A 17,603-nucleotide genomic window follows, 5' to 3' on the forward strand; every position below is an offset into this window, starting at 1 on the left:
ACGCCCAGTTGTACTTTTACTTTTCAACACGCCCAGTTGTACTTTTGCAAGCCTCATTTGCATAAATACGAAAATGGTCATAACTTGGCCAAAAATGCTCGTTTTTTAAAAATAAAAACGTTACTCTTATCTACATTGCAGCGCCTATCTGCTGCAATAGCAGATAGGGGTTGCAAAATCTGGTGACAGAGCCTCTTTAACTCCCTTAAAAAACATGGGGCCAAAGTCAAATTTGGTAAGGGTGAGGAATAAGAAATCCCATTCCATGGAATCAAACGCCTTTGCAGCATCAAGTGAGACTATAATTTTAGAGACAACATCCTCATGAGTGCACTTTGAATTTGGAAACAACCAACGGAGATCAAGTGCTGTTAATATATTGGGTATAAAGCCATCTGGTCCAAATGAACCAAAGACGTCAATCCCCTGGTTAGTAGCTTGGCTGCTACTTTAATGTCAGACTGAAGGAGGGATATGGGGAAATATGGGGCGATATGAGTCACAGAGCAGAGCATTTTTACCCGCTTTGGGCATACACCTATAGTAGCCTCACGCGTGGAGCGGAGTAATTCCATGGAATCCATTTCTGCAATGTAGACATTCAGGAAACAGGTGCTAAAAAATCAGTATGTTCCCTGTAAAATTCAATAGGTAGATACCGGGAGATTTAGAGGTCTGACAGGAGGCAATGAACCCCAGGATCTCTTGCGCCGTGATTGAGCCATCCAGAAAAGTCTGATTGGCAGCAGACAATGGGGGAAGGGGCACCTGATCTATATACTCCACACTTTCAACTGAGGAGGCGGTAATGTGTGAGGAATACAGCGTCTCATAATAAGAATAGAAGGTTTCCAATATGACTTGCGGATCAGATTACTGGGTACCATCGGGAGTCTCAAGGAGAGATATCACAGGGGTTTCTCTACCACCTTTAGCTATACACGCTAGAAGTTTACCACATTTTTTGCCCTGTACATGGAAAAAAACCACTTTTTTTGGGCCTTACTGTTTTAGGATGTGTGGTATAGACAGATGGCAGAACCATTTAGAATTATGCTCCCTAGTAGGGTTTATTAACATATGGAAATTCTGCTGTGAGAATATCATTCGCCAATTGCAGTTGATTAGGAGCCAGACCCCTTTTCAAATCATGAATTGCCATTGAAGAAGTCCCAAACAGCCATTGTGGAGGCACTGCCATCATTATTAGGAAAGAATTGTCACCACTTAACCAAAAAGTACTCAGAGGGGGAGAACGGATTTAAGGGTCAGTGAGTTTCGGGAGGTATATTGGGCAGTTTAAGGTGGAAACGGCCAGGAGAATAATCAGAAACAGATCTAGAGAGACACTCTGCCGAATCAACCGCCGTTAAAAGAGAAATTTGAATCAGTATCAGGTCAATAAGTGATAAGGCATCAAAGTGGGGATTGAAACAGGAGCATTGTCTTGTATGGGGATTTCTAGACATCCAGATATCTGTGACCTTAAATTCCAATAGGAGGGAATGGAGAGGGGATAGAACATTGGACCTTGTCCAGAATAGATGAACCTATCCAGGCACTTATCCCATGGGGAACTAAAATTGCCCAGCTACGCTGGCCATACACTTAAGAAACCTGTCGAATGAATGCTCATTTGGCCAACAGCTATTCTTCCTGTCTCCATCTCTTATATAAATTGGGATAGGGGAATAAGCTGCTGTCCATCACCTCTGGCAGCGACTTATCTTCCACAGGAACAAGCTATCAGGCATGTTAAAATCCATCATAACCGTAGCAACCGCAGTATCGAAGGTTTTTGACAGGGGGAGCTCTCCCTGTCACTCCATTGGCACATCGGTGACATGGTCGCAGGGCGCCGATGGGTTACCATGGCAGCCACAGGCCCAACAAAGGCCCTCAGGTTTGTCATCAGGTGCATGGCATAATAGATTTCCTGTCAGTTTTACAGGCAATAATTCTTTGGTATACTATGAAGATCGCATTGTGACGTCCCCTAGTGGTGCCAAAAAACAATAAAAAATGTAAGCAGTTAAATACATTTTTATTAAAGAAAATAAAATTACAGTAAAAAGAAAATAAAACCACTTTTTTTTATCATAAAAAGTGGTTTTATTTAGTAAAAGTATAATTTTTTTTTAAAAACACACATATATGGTATTGCTGCAATCGTAATGACTCGAACAATGAAGCTAACATATTAATTAAGCCGTGAACCGACTTACAAAAAAATAAGGGCGAAATTCCTTTTTTTATCCCACCAAAATAAAATTGAAGTGAATCAATGAGTCCCATGTACCCTAAAATGGTACCAATAAAATTGTACCTTGTTCTGCAAAAAAATAAGCCACATACTATATGGCTACATTGATGGAAATATAAAAAAATTACAGCACTTGGAATACAGCGATGCAAAAACAAATAATTAATTTTTTGTGCATACATAGTAAAACATAAAAAACCTATACATATGTGGCATAGCCGTAATGGAACCAACCCATAGAATAAAGGCAACATGTTATTTACGACACATAGTGAACGGCGTGAATTTAAAACACGAAAATCAATACTGGAATAGCTGTTTTTTTCCCTTCCCTCCCCAAAAAAAGTTCATAAAAGTTAATCAATATATTATATGCACCCAAAAATGGTGGAATCGAAAAATACAACTCGTGCCGCAAAAAAAGCCTTATACGGCTTTGTCGACTGAAAAATAAAAATGTTAGAGCTCTTGGAATGCAATGTGAAAAAACGAAAAATAACATTTGGTCATAAAGCAAAAATAGGCCTGGTCGTTAAGGGGTTAAAATGGCCCTAGATGTAATATTATAATACAATGAGCTGTTGTTCAGCAGAGGATCACGTTACAGTGTACAACATACATTTTAGAACCGCACGTATGGATTTTGATTGGTTGACACAGTAGTTTTGGTTCCATAGATCAGTGCGTTTGGACAAGGTGTTCCTGACTGATAACATCCCCCAGCACTGGTCACTATGTGAAGAGGAGAGGTCTCTGTCCCTTTAATAGTCGGCTGCACATGTTCTAGTAGCAGCAGAGGGCACAGCCCAGCAGAGCAGCCTCCCCCAGCAGCAGGAGGTGGAACATTTCCCAAACTTCTCCAGGCTTTGCAGGAACATGTCGGAGGCTCAGGAGGACTATGAGAGAGGGAACCCCAGGCTGAATGAGCTGCCCGATCACTGCCCAGTGGTGGCAGAAGCAATCAGGATCATCCGGCAGAGGGCAGAGACTGAGAGCGGGCACTGGCCCCTGGGACTCTCCGATCACTTCTTACTCAGGTTTCTCAGAGCCAGAGACTTCTGTATAGAGCAGGCTGTCCGAGTAAGTGGAGACGTGACATGTGTATACTGTATGTAGTGACATCACTGCTAATCTATCTATCTATCTATCTATCTATCTATCTATCTATCTATCTATCTATCTATCTATCTATCTATCTATCTATCTATCTATCTACAGTCAGGCAGCACTGGCAGCGTGTGGGTGCAAGCTCAGAGGGACAGACCAAGTTCCAAGTATATACAAATCGAAAAATAAGCAGAAACTCCAAGATTCAAGTGAAAAAAATGGGTACTTTATTGCCCGTGCGACGTTTCAGCTCCGTCCACTGGAGCCTTTCTCAAGCAAATGACTAGTGTGAGTTCACACAATATAACAGAGTCTCAATCACAAGTGCTGCTTAACAGTAATCAATGAAAAATGCAGACGTTTGTTCATAAAAGACAGTATCTAATACAATGCATATATGTGATTATTAATACAGAGGCTAAATACATACACAGAAGGTTGTATTTATACATACAGACAAGTAAAATCTAAAAATTATCACAACAGGGTGATTAGTGCAGAGGTGCAGTGAATTAAAATCTATCACTTCACCTCTTAGGATACCGTGGGTGTAGCCGAGAGCGGCGTCCGGGCAGCGCAACTGCGAATGTCCCGAAGTTTGTCCAACTAAGGGTAACAGAACGAAAACGGTGCATGCATCTATCTATCTATCTATCTATCTATCTATCTATCTATCTATCTATCTATCTATCTATCTATCTATCATCTATCTCCATAATCCTGGCACTCAGAAATTCTGCTAATCAGGAATCAGACAAAAAAAGTCTGTGGCGGAATTCTGCAGCAGCCGTTTTTGACATTTTTCTATACATTTTTAGGAAAGTTAGTTCAGACGTTGCAGAAAATAATTGTGCGGAAATTAGGCTGCGCTGCAGAATTTTCCCTCCGCAGCATGCACTTTCCATTGTGGAGAAGAAGGTGAATTTCACTGCGTATTTCAGCCTTTCCAATGCAAAAACTGAAATCTGTGGCAAGTCCGCTGTCTTTTCTGCAACGTCTGAATTACCTGTCAAGTATGCAAATGTTTGCGCAGATTCGTAATTGGCCCAAATCTGCACCAACATTTGCAGCGGAAAAATTCTGCCACGTGTGAACATGCCCTTACAGATATTTGTCTGTATAGCCCTGGAATCCCTCTCTTCCCTGTATAAGCAGCGTCCGTCTATCTTCAGGCCCCATGCACGCGAACGTAAAAACGCCAGTAATTACGGGCCCATAGACTTCTATTGGCCACGGATACCTCCCCGTATGCCGTTGAAATATATAGCACATGTCCTATTTTAGGCCGTAATTACGGCACGGGCAGGCCCATAGAAGTCTATGGGGCTCCCGTAATTACGGGTGACTACGTGTGTGCACCCGTAATTACGGGAACGTTGCTAGGCGACGTCAGTAAATAGTCACTGTCCAGGGTGCTGAAAGAGTTAAGCGATCGGCAGTAACTGTTTCAGTACCCTGCACAGTGACTTCCAATCACAATACAGATCAACCTGTAAAAAAAAAAAAAGACGTTCATACTTACCCAGAACTCCCTGCTTCTTCCTCCAGTCCGGCCTCCTGGGATGACGTTTCAGCCCATGTGACCGCTGCAGCCAATCACAGGCCAATCACTGGCTGCAGCGGTCACAAGGACTGCCGCGTCATCCAGGGAGGTCGGGCTGGATGTCGAAAGAGGGACGCGTCACCAAGACAACGGCCGGGTAAGTATGAATTTCTTTTACTTTTACTACGGAAAGGGCTGTCCCTTCTCTCTATCCTGCACTGATAGAGAGAAGGGGCTGCCGATTACTGCAGTGCAATTTTGCAGAGAAAACGTGCCCGTAAATACGGGTGGAATACTGGTGACACCGGACCCGTATTTACGGGCACAGGTCCGTAAATACTGGTGCAATACGGGTTGAATACGTGTGACCAAGGACCCGTATTTACGACAGTAAAAAATACGTTCGTGTGCATGAGGCCTCACTCTTGGCAGCTCGGTATCCCTGGCACGTGGCAGCCACGCATCAGATAGGGGGCCCAGAACGATGGTTTTTTGTTGGGGAACAACCACTTGGTGACTTTTTCCTCTACTATGTGGGATCTCCTGTGTGCAGAAAATCTGATATATGACACTAGAGGACCCAGAGGAGACCCACACAAGAAAAGGGAGAACGTAAGACTCCATGGAAATGTTGCCGTATCTTGATAATCCTGCACTTTTCTATTATGATATGAATAGGCTGCCCGATACAGGATTATTCATACTGGAAGATTATATATTGTGAGGGTCATATATAATTATGATAAAAGCCGAAAATGTCTCACAATGTAGAATAAATATGTTGCATATGAGGGCACATATGATTTGCAGTTGTTCAGTTTAGACACTTTACTACAGACCCCTACATTGGGCGTTTAAAGGCCATATAACCCCCACAAGTTTACCAGTATTGGGGTTATTTATGATTGCACTTCAGAAAAGGAGGTTGTGTATCAGCACCATCACCTGTATAGTTTGTAGCATTGCTTTTAAGAGCAAATCACTGATCACCTATCCACTGGATAGGTGATAAATATAAGATTGTGGGGGTTCCACCACTGGAACTCCCTCAATCGCTAGAATGTGGGACCCACGTCCCTCCCTCTACCTGCACAACTGCGGTGAGGAGAAATGTGTATTGAGCATCTGTAGAGCGTGCGTTCTGCTTCACACGACTAAATTAGGGTATGTTCACACGGCCTATTTTTGGGCATTTTTCGGGCCGTAAACGCCCGAAAAACGGCCGAAAAATCAGAAGCGCTTATACTCGCAGGCTTGATCAATGAGGGTCCTGCGGTCAGACCACCATCACCGATCTAACATTTATCCCCCATACGGTTTATTCCCATTAGTACAGGAAGTGATGGCATATCGCTAGGAAAACCGCTTCGATCTCAATAACTACTTAATGTCCTTGTATTGCACCCTCCGAATGCCTCCCAGACAGTGCTTGTTTTTTGTTGTTATTTTATTTATATATGTATTTTTTTGAAGGGGGGTTTTCTTAGGCCCTGTTCACACAGAGTTATTTGTAGGCAAAAAAAAATCTGCCTCAAAATGCCTTCAAGAATTTTTAAGGGCTAGTTCACATGGTGCATTTTGTGTGGCGGGTCCCGTTGAAGCTAATGCAAGAACCGCAGGCAAAAAATGCTCAGAAACGAGCGGCAACAAAGAATATACCACTTTATTTTCACCGCGAGCAGGCAGAAGCTGTCCAGGAAAAAATTGCCTCTGTCTGATATAGAAATCAATGGGGGGCGATTTCCGCTGTTTCTATGGTGCTAATTCTGATGCGGATCCTTGTTATGGCATTACCTTTAAAATGACATCTCTCCATTACAGATTGTCTTTAAAGCAAATAAACAAATAGGTTTTTACCTGATCTTCACCCCCAGGCCACCACAGGCAATGTTCCCATTCCAGTCTTCCTATTATTTGTGACAGTCTAAAGTCTTTCTTTGCTTTTCAGATTTGTTCTGTATGTTAGGACGTTGCTGAAAAAGGGTCTAGGAAAAGGTTCCTGTTATAGAATCGTCATGGTGTACAGTGCCCTGTGCCGTGCATCAGCTGGAAGCGTGAGATAAATCCGGATAGAGGTTGCATCATATGTTCTTGTGCTGCACTATCTATAGTGGAAGAGGGAAGAAAATCCCATGACCTGCTAAGGGTATGTTCACACGCTTAACAAAAAACGTCTGAAAATACGGAGCTGATTTCAGAGAAAACAGCCTTTGATTTTCAGGCGTTTTTGAAGCTGAAAATGAAGTCTCTTTTAAGGGTATGTTCACACGCACTGTTTTCAGACGTAATTCGGGCGTTTTACGCCTCGAATTACGCCTGAAAAAACGGCTCCATTACGCCTACAAACATCTGCCCATTGCTTTCAAATGATTTTACGGTGTTCTGTTCCCACGAGGTGTTATTTTACGCTTCGCTGTCAAAATATGGCGCGTAAAAATACGCCCCCGCAAAAAAGAAGTGCATGTCACTATATCGGCCATTTTTGTAGCCGTTTTTCATTGACTCCATTGAAAAACAGCTCCAATAACGTCCGTAAAATACGCCGCAAAATATGCGTGTTGCTACAAAAACGTCTGAAAATCAGGAGCTGTTTTCGCCTGAACACAGCTCCGTATTTTCAGACGTTTTTGGTCATTACGTGTGAACATACCCTAATAATTTGGAGCTTCTTTTCAGGCGTTTTTTGAGGACTTTTTCATAGTGTTCAATGGAAAATCAGCACTAAAAACGCCACAAGAAGTGACATGCACTTCTTTTTACGGAGCGTCTTTTTACGCTCCGTTTTTTAAAACAGCAGCGTATCAACTAAATGCTTTTTTTCCCATTGATTTCAATGGGCAGATGTTTGTAGGCGTTCAGCTTCCGTTTTTCGAGGCGTAAACGCCCTGAAACACGCCTGAAAACACTGCGTGTGAACATACCCTAAAGGGTATGTTCACACACTAGACTAAAAACGTCTGAAAATACGGAGCTGTTTTCAAGGGAAAACAGCTCCGGATTTTCAGACGTTTTTTAAGCCACTCGCGACTTTCGCTGCGTTTTTCGCTGCGTTTTTTAAGGCCGTTTTTGGAGCTGTTTTCTATAGAGTCAATAAAAAACGGCTCCAAAAACGGCCCAAGAAGTGACCGGCACTTCTTTTTCGCGGCCCTTTTTTTACGCGGCCGTTTTTCAAAACGGCCGCGTAAAAAAATGGCCTGTTGGAACAGAACGCTGTTTTTCCCTTTGCAATCAATGGGCAAATGTTTGGAGGCGTTCTGCTTCCGATTTTTTGGCCGTTTTTCGGGCAGTTACAGCCTGAAAAACGTCCGAAAATAGGCCGTGTGAACATACCCTAACACTGAAATAATGAGCTGAGGTAGCCACCTCTGTCAACCTAAATAACCAGGTCCACCCATGTAATCCAAGTTGCATGCCCGAAAAATTTATGTGCTGTTCTCCCTGCATGCTGCCAGCCCCACCCCTCTGCACTGGGTTACAGCTCTAAGGGTATGTTCACACGCTTAGCTAAAAACGTCTGAAAATACGGAGCTGTTTTCAAGGGAAAACAGCCTCTGATTTTCAGCAGTTTTTTAGGAAAACTAGCGTTTTTTACTGCCGGTTTTTAAGCTGTTTTTCTATAGAGTCAATGAAAAACGGCTGCAAAAAATGGCTCAAGAAGTGACATGCACTTCTTTTTACGGGGCGTCTTCTTACTCGTCGTTTTTTCAAAAAAACGCCCCGTCAGAACAGAAACCCGTATTTCCTATTGAAATCAATAGGCAGATGTTTGGAAGCGTTCTGCTTCTGATTTTTCGTCTGTTTACGGCCCGAAAAACAGCCGAAAATAAGCTGTGTGAACATACGACAATTATGGCTGAAATTCAGGAGAAAACAGCTCCTGCATTTCAGACGTAATTGCTCGCACTCGCGTTTTGCGAGGCGTCAATTACGGATGTAATTTGGAGCTGTTCTTCATTGAAGTCAATGAAAAACGGCTCAAATTACGTCCCAAGAAGTGTCCTGCACTTCTTTGACGACGCTGTTATTTTACGCGCCGTCTTTTGACAGCGACACGTAAAATTACAGGTCGTCGGCACAGTACATCGGCAAACCCATTGAAATGAATGGGCAGATGTTTGCCGACGTATTTGAGCCGTGTTTTCAGGCGTAATTCGAGGCGTAAAATGCCTCGTTTACGCCTGAAAATAGGTCGTGTGAACCCAGCCTGACAGTCTCCTGATTGGCCGTTAGATCTGCTTTAGGGGAATTAAATGTTGGTTTCCCGGTCATGCAACTTAAGTGAGTGACCGAGACAAAAGGTAAAGTTACAATGCCCTCCCCCTATTCTATATCGCTCTGTCAGCAGTTTTGAGGCATCGAAATTGCTGACAGATTCCCTTTAAGGTCAAGTTCACACAGAGTTTTTTGCAGGCAGAAAAAATCTGCCTCAAAATTCCTTCAAGAATTTTGAGGCAGATTTTAACCTGCCTGCACTTTTTTGCTGTGGTTTTCACTGCATTCTTCGCCCATTGCCATTGAGAAACGCGGGCAATAAACGCCACAAAAAATGCTCGGAAGCGAGCGCCACAGGTTTTTCTGCCTCCCATTGATTTCGATGGGAGGTAAGAGGCGGAACCGCGGCAAGAAAGGACATGCTGCTTTTTTGGAAGCCCAGGTTGCTTTGGTAGAGGCCTTCAGCTCATCTGCATTGTTGGGTCTGGTCTCTCATCTTCCTCTTGACAATACCCTATAGATTCTCTATGGGGTTTAGGTCAGGCGAGTTTGCTGGCCAATCAAGCGCAGTGATACTGTGGTTATTAACCCAGGTATTGGTACGTTTGGCAGTGTGAGCAGGTGCCAAGTCCTGCTGGAGAATGAAATCATCTCCATAAAGCTTATCAGCAGAGGGAAGCATTTGGTGCTCAAAAACTTCCTGGTAGATGCTGCGCTGACTCTAGACTTGATATAACACAGTGGACCGACACTGCTGCTCAGTGTCCAAAGTCCTGTTTTCAGATGAAAGTAAATTTTGCATTTCATTTGGAAATCAAGGTCTCAGATCCTGGAGGAAGAGTGGAGAGGCATCAATCCAAGTTGCTCGCGGTCCAGTGTGAAGTTTCCACAGTCAGTGATGGTTTGGGGAGCCTTGTCATCTGCTGGTATTGGTAGCAACCCCTGTTTATAGCGTACCTGTTGTTTCTTTTTTTCCCCCATAACAAAATAGTTCAAGCCTCAATAAGATACTTTGCAATATATTATTTAAGAAAAATGCCTCTTTCTCCACTTACCTTTCCTCTTTTACCTGCCTAATGTAAAGCTGGCCATACACATAAGTGAAAAGTCGGCCAAACTTGTGGTCTAGGTCAGTGGACCTCCTTTATTAGCCCAACAAGCCCCAGTAGGCTGAGTCTGCTCCACCATACATTATGGCGGTATTACGTTTATTTCCCTTACATACTGATCTTGGGTTTGCGTTCCTGTTTAGACACTATGTTACCCTCAACGTCCACGGGATATAAGTAAAACTAGGACATACAGAATTGGGCGATCTGCAGTGACTTTTCTCTTTATTTTTATTAATACCAGCCTTTGTAGTTCGGAAACCAGTTTTCAGTTTTTCTCTGCTGATTTATGGAAATCACATCCTGTCATGTGGATATTTGTACTATGTGAAGATTTAACATACATTATCACATGCAAACACAAAGGAACTCCTAAGAAGCCTTATAAACAGGAGTTTATCTACAGTGGGTACAAAGACAGCAGTCATACCCGGCCCTGGTGCATGAGGAGGCCCAAAGGCTCCTCTGCCACATAGGAAGGCATCGATATTATAAATGGCACATAATAAAGGGGGGCCCTGTTACATATTTTACATTTGGGCCCAGGGGATTTAAGTTACGCCTCTGGTTATAAAGGGCATTGTCTGTTCTCTCTCTCAAGGTACATGCTGTACTATTTTTCTTCACTGAATATTTTGCAATAGTGTCCAAAAGTCATTGTGCTATCATAAACCAGAAAGTTATTTGTAAATAGATTAGTTAGACAGACACATTTGTGCAACCGCAAATAATCGCAGATTCAAAAAAGAATGATGAATTTTTAGGAAATGTGTACATATTTTAAGATTAACTGCGAGATTACAGCCTATTACGTTGTGATTTTACCCTTGGTTTAGTGAGAGGATTTAAATGGGTTTTACTCTTCGGACTGCCCTGTTAGGGCATACAGGGGTAATACCAGTAGGCCAGGACCTTATTCTTTTAGTCAGAGACAGATTCCAAAAGCAGCACCACTGCGGTCTATGTCTAGTATTGCAGCCCAGCCACTTTCATATGAATGGGGCTGAGCTGCAATACATCCCATTGCTAAAAGTGGCACTATTTTTGTATGAAAGCAGCCATGTTTTTATAACTTCATACAACCCCTTTCTTTATGCCCTTTTAGAGCATATGGACGTCATAGAGAGGGTTCCTCTCCCAGGATTACAGCACTTTAGTATCAGCGACTCTTACTCCCATATACTACAGTAATACTACATTTCATGGCTAGCTGCAAATATCCCCAGTGATAACAGCTGAGATCGCCAGTGGTTTCAGAAGCAGGACCCACTGCGATCACCTGATTGCCAGGCCAGCGTCATTGCAATAAAAGTGTTGTCTTTGTGAAACAACCCCTTTAAGAGCAGCTCTTGATGTGTAGGACCTTTGCGGCTGTGTTATCAACCATTTGTGTATGGGGCATCGCAACTGAAATGAGAATGGGGCATGTTTGATTTCAACATGCCTAAACACTTGTGCTGCTGTACATGTCTGACAGGCATATCCCCTGCAGTAAATGCATGCTGGGCCATACCCCCTACTATTGAAATCCCCATTTGGGCATTAAAGCCCCATCTCATCCAGCCAGGGACGCCCACAAAGCCTCCCAGAAATGCCCATTTTTCATAAGTCCCTCCCTCAGAGATCCATTTCGCCAAGAATGGGACGGTTGGGAGGCGCTTCTGTGACTGATCCACAACTGCATGTTTATGTGGGATTCAGGAGATGATTGTTGGCCGAACTTATGTGTTATGACCAATTTAACAGTCTGAGACACCCAAGTCCTACATTCGGAAAATGTAAACCCATAGGGGGATGGGGCACCCCGGCTACAAAGTAGTAAGAGTGTAAGTAAGTAAGTGGGCCCAAACTATCAAAACAGAGAGAAAAGTGCAGGATCCAATGGGTGTCACCACATGTATACCAAGAGAGTGAAGGAATCCATAACTCGAAAAAGTTCAAAAGCATTTAATCTACATACTATTGCGTTTCAAGGTCGTTCTGACCTCCTTCATCAGATACATCATATATTGTACCTGATGAAGAGGTCAGAATGACCTCAAAACGCAATAGTATGTAGATTAAATGCTTTTTTACTTTTTTCTAGTGATTGATTCCTTCACTCTCTTGGTATACATGTGGAAGCGCCCATTGGTTTTCCAATTTTCTCTCTGTTGTGATGGACTATCACTTTGGTCTGCAGATTCAAGGTCTGCAGGTGGAGCGGCAGCCACGCTGAACGGACGGTATTACATCTACAAGTCCATCTGAGTTGTGCCTGTTTGTTGCACAACTCTGTTTTGTGAGTGCGGCTCTGTCCGCTCAGTGGATTATTCATTACTTGTCTTTCATATTGCACTATGGAGCGCTTTCCATTTTATTCAACCAGAAGGCCTAGACAGCACTGCTAAGCTCAGGGGTGAGCGATGAGGAGGTTTACTTAAAAATTTTTATTTTACCCATGGCAAGTGGGGGCAGCTCAGCTGTGCCATGGACCTGGTGCTTACTAAGCAGAAATGTCTGTATTTTGCCTTCATAATAAAGAAGCTAAGTATTGCAATGTGATTATATGATATTTGTGAAGTGTTTCAGTTATGGTTGTAGTGAGTGAGAGTAATATTCGCAACATATGTCCAGTGTATGAGTGAAATATTCACTTTGTGTTGTCTGTTGCTCAGCTTGTTGACTGTTTCCAATATCAACCGCAGAACAGCTACAGGCTGCCACTCAGGATCATGTGTGTATTATACTATTAATACAATAACACTAGTTCTACCGATTATATATGATAATAGGTAGAACTAGTATATATAGCAGCTAGTTCTTATATAGATAAATATAAACATATACATATTGGATCCTTCTTGTAATACACCGAGAAATACATTTCAGTCTTACTCTGTGCAGGAAAGGAGTGGCACACTGGCACTAAATACACAATACATACATTAGAGAGACGCCAACAAACAAAGGTGGAGCTCTGGTTTACAACAGATCCAACTCTGCAAAGGATATGCATATCAATTCTGAACTAGAGTTTATTACTGTAAAACAATAAATATATAAAAGCGCTGTAATTGTTTATTACAACTTTATTATCTTGGAAGCGGAATCTACAAATGAACATTTATCACCAAAACATATCTCACAAGGCATTGGTTCAACACCTGGGCTGGGCACATCATCCTTATGTATTGTCCCCCCCCCCCCCCCCATAGTAAATCACAATAACTGATAAAAACTCCAACACATTATATACCACTCACGCTAAAAAAAGAGTCCTATACTATCCACTAGTAAGTAATAAAATATGAAATTTGTAAAAAAATAAATATATATATATCCAAACCATTTGGTCTACCCATACTGTGGATTATGTGGGAACCTTCTTGAAAGTAGTTTGTGCTTGTAATGTTTTTATTCTGATATTAATAAAATGTGGATATTTTATTACTTCCTAGTGAATAGTATATGACTCTTTTTTCTCATGAGTGGTATAAAATTATAATTTATGTCTCAATGATTGCTGGCAAGAAATAATACACATGGCGGAGCTGATTCTCTTTGTACCTGTAGCTGTACCTTTTTCTGTGCCACCATACACCCTTTGGCACAGTGATAACACAGCCTTGCAGAGTGATATGCAGATCGCTATCTGCAGAGTAAATGAATGGAGAGAAGTGTATGACGCTGATTGGTCATCATGTACAATATAGGCCACTTATAATGTGGTGACAGAGCCTCTTTAAGACAAAACTTAAGGCAGAAAGACCCATAAACAAGCAACAACTGAAGACGCTGCAGTAAAGGCCGAGCAAAGCATCCCAAAGGAGGAAACCCAGCGTTTGGTGATGTCCATGGGTTCCAGACTTCAGGCAGTCATTGCCGGCAAAGGATTCCCTACAAAGTATTAAAAGAAAACATTTTATTAATGGTAATGTTAATTTGTCCAATTACCTTTGAGCCCCTGAAATGAGGAGGCTGTGTAGAAAAATTGTCTCAACTTCTAAACATTTCACAGGATATTTTTGTTCAACCCCTTGAATGAAACATGAAAGTCGACACTTCAATTTCATCTCAGTTGTTTAATTTCAAATCCAATGTGGTGGCAGCAGAGCCCAAATCATGGAGGTTGTGTCACTGTCCAAATAATTCTGGACCTAACTGTATATAATATTAGATTGGTGACTTATTACTTATTCAATTCGCTTAAATGATCTTTACTCTGAAGGTGGATCTACATTTTATAAAAAAAAATAATATGGACAGTAAGGGCATGACCACACATGGCGGAATTCCTCCGCAACTGTCCGCATCAATGCCGCACCTAATCCGGGTTGCGGATTACGGCTGCGGATCTGCACAAAATGTGCAGAAAATTGATGCGGACTAGCTGCTGCGGACTGCGGGAAAAGTGCTTCCCTTCTCCCTATCAGTGCAGGATAGAGAGAAGGGACAGCACTTTCCCTAGTGAAAGTAAAAGAAATTCATACTTACCGCCCGTTGTCTTTATGACGCGTCCCTCCTTCGGCATCCAGCCCGACCTCCCTGGATGACGCGCCAGTCCATGTGACCGCTGCAGCCTGTGCTTGGCCTGTGATTGGCTGCAGCCGTCACTTACTCTGAAACGTCATCCTGGGAGGCCGGACTGGAGACAGAAACAGGGAGTTCTCGGTAAGTACGAACTTCATTTTTTTTTACAGATACATGTATATTGAGATCGGTAGTCACTGTCCCGGGTGCAGAAACAGTTACTGCCGATCGCTTAACTCTTTCAGCACCCTGGACAGTGACTATTTACTGACGTCTCCTAGCAACGCTCCCGTCATTACGGGAGCCCCATTGACTTCCTCAGTCTGGCTGTAGACCTAGAAATACATAGGTCCAGCCAGAATGAAGAAATGTCAAGTAAAAAAAGCAAGACGCATCCGCAGCACACATGACATGTGCATGACAGCTGCGGACTTCATTGCGGAACTTTGAATCTCCATTGAAGTCAATGGAGAAATTCCGCCATGAGTCCGCCACTGCTCCGCAACAGACAGAGCATGCTGCGGACACCAAATTCCGCTCCGCAGCCTATGCTCCGCAGCGGAATTGTACGCATCGTGTAAACGAACACTGCTAAATTAAAGTGAAAGTCAATGTAGAAACGGCTCCGCTGCGGATTAACGCTGCGGAGTGTCCGCAGCGGAATTTAAGTGCAATTCCGCCATGTGTGAACCCGCCCTTAGGCCTCATGCACACGACCACATGAGTTTAAGATCCACAAAATCACGGGTCCGTTGCGGTCCATTGGACTGCAAAAATCCTTTGTTGAGCATCCGCATGTCAACAGGACTCACGGATCCACAACAATTCACCAGTATTTTGTGAATACGTAAATCTGGACAGTAAAATGACATGTCCGGAGTTTTTGCGGTTCGGATTTGCGGCCCCCACACGGATTTGTGTAAATCACGGTCGTGTGCATAGTGCCATAGAAATGAATGGGTCCACAATTTATCTCCAATTTATCCACCACAAAAGCACGGTCACGTGCATGAGGCCTAAGAATTCTGAAGTTTCTATTATTACAATTACTTGAAGAAACTAACATGGTAGATGTTTTTACGGTCACTAACGTTTCAACAGACTATGCATAAATCAGTAGTACAAGAGAATATAAGAAATATTGTAATATATCTTAAGAGAAAAGTGCCTCTTTTTACATAGAACATTAACACTGACAATTTTATTTATGTTTCAGCTGTTGAAAAACTACCACAAGTGGAGGAAGGAGTGCCCTGAAATAAGTGCGGACTTACGTCCATCTCCTCTCCTTAAACTCTATGGTGCTGGCTACCATGGTGTACTGCAGTCACGAGACGCTTATGGAAGCAAAGTTCTTATTTATAGAATTGGTAAATATAAATGACATATGCTAGAAATTTAATGTGGAGTACTAATGTTTGATAAAAAAAATAATAATAATCTAAGAAACTAGAAATAGTCCATAACAACAAATATTTGGTTGGCAGAGAATTGCCATATGTCTTGTTGTCCAGTTGACAAAACATTTGCAAGCGCTCTTTAAATATTCTGGGAATGGACGTGGCTTACACCTCGCGAAATCGCACTAACCCTCACTCCAGGATATTTAACGGGGGTTTTCCAGGACTAACTATCTAACGGCTATATACCTCAAGTTACCAATCAAACACACTTTGTAATTTACTTACGTTTCAGAAAATGCAGTTTTCCCTTTCGCGTCGCAGGTCACGTGACTCCAACACCCTGTGAAATTTACACTTCCGGTGATTTCCCGTCCATAGTCTGCAACAGCTTCCTTCCGGCCTCTGGACTGTACATCACGTCATGAGTGATGTCTGCTGTTACAGGGATTGGTCCAGTTAGCTGAGATCTCTGTTCCACGCATGCTCCATGTCTGCACCTTCTATTTTCACACAAACCCAAATGTGTCTACTGCGCATGCGCCGCCCGCATCCAATTACATCAAAGCAGCCGCGGACCAGGAGTCATGTATATAATCAAATACTGGAAGCAATCCTGGGCAACGAGGATCAACAGAAAAATTAAATAAACTGGAGAAAGGTATTTGAGGGGACTACTTGGAACATTTCTAGTGCGGCCAGACTTTTTCAAAATTTGTGCGGCAGTGTTGGAAAACCCCTTTAAAGAGGCTCTGTCACCAGATTTTGCAGCCCCTATCTGCTATTGCAGCAGATAGGCGCTGCAATGTAGATTACAGTAACGTTTTTATTTTTAAAAAACGAGCATTTTTGGCCAAGTTATGACCATTTTCGTATTTATGCAAATGAGGCTTGCAAAAGTACAACTGGGCGTGTTGAAAAAGTAAAAGTACAACTGGGCGTGTATTATGTGCACATCGGGGCGTGTTTACTACTTTTACTAGCTGGGCTTTCTGATGAGAAGTATCATCCGCTTCTCTTCAGAACGCCCAGCTTCTGGCAGTGCAGATCTGTGACGTCACTCACAGGTCCTGCATCGTATCGGCACCAGAGGCTACAGATGATTCTGCAGCAGCATCAGCGTTTGCAGGTAAGTCCATGTAGCTACTTACCTGCAAATGCTGATGCTGCTGCAGAATCATCTGGTGCCGACACGATGCAGGACCTGTGAGTGACGTCACAGATCTGCACTGCCAGAAGCTGGGCGTTCTGAAGAGAAGTGGATGATACTTCTCATCACAGCGCCCAGCTAGTAAAAGTATTAAAAACGCCCCGATGTACGCACATAATACACGCCCACTTGGACTTTTACTTTTAAACACACCCACTTGGACTTTTGCAAGCCTCATTTGCATAACTACAAAAATGGTCATAACTTGGCCAAAAATGCTCGTTTTTTAAAAATAAAACCGTTACTG

At 42.8% G+C, this 17,603-nt stretch overlaps 1 protein-coding gene across 3 annotated transcripts in view; it reads left to right on the forward strand.

Annotated features, from left to right (window-relative positions):
• Nucleotides 1-3,072: 3,072 nt before the first annotated feature.
• Nucleotides 3,073-17,603, forward strand: part of TTPA (alpha tocopherol transfer protein) — a 34,435-nt gene continuing 19,904 nt past the window's right edge. For 2 of the 3 annotated variants that reach the window (XR_012847629.1, XM_075826187.1), the window contains exons 1-2: nt 3,074-3,343; nt 15,963-16,116. Coding sequence is in view for 2 of the 3 variants with exons in the window: in XM_075826187.1 (XP_075682302.1) it covers nt 3,140-3,343; nt 15,963-16,116 (358 nt within the window). In the remaining variant the exon portion in view is untranslated. Of the gene's footprint in view, nt 3,344-15,962; nt 16,117-17,603 lie in introns of all 3 variants that reach the window. The other variant, XM_075826189.1, reaches the window with a different exon arrangement.

This window comes from Rhinoderma darwinii, chromosome 5 (genome assembly GCF_050947455.1).
Source record: "Rhinoderma darwinii isolate aRhiDar2 chromosome 5, aRhiDar2.hap1, whole genome shotgun sequence".
Taxonomy (NCBI): domain Eukaryota; kingdom Metazoa; phylum Chordata; class Amphibia; order Anura; family Rhinodermatidae; genus Rhinoderma; species Rhinoderma darwinii.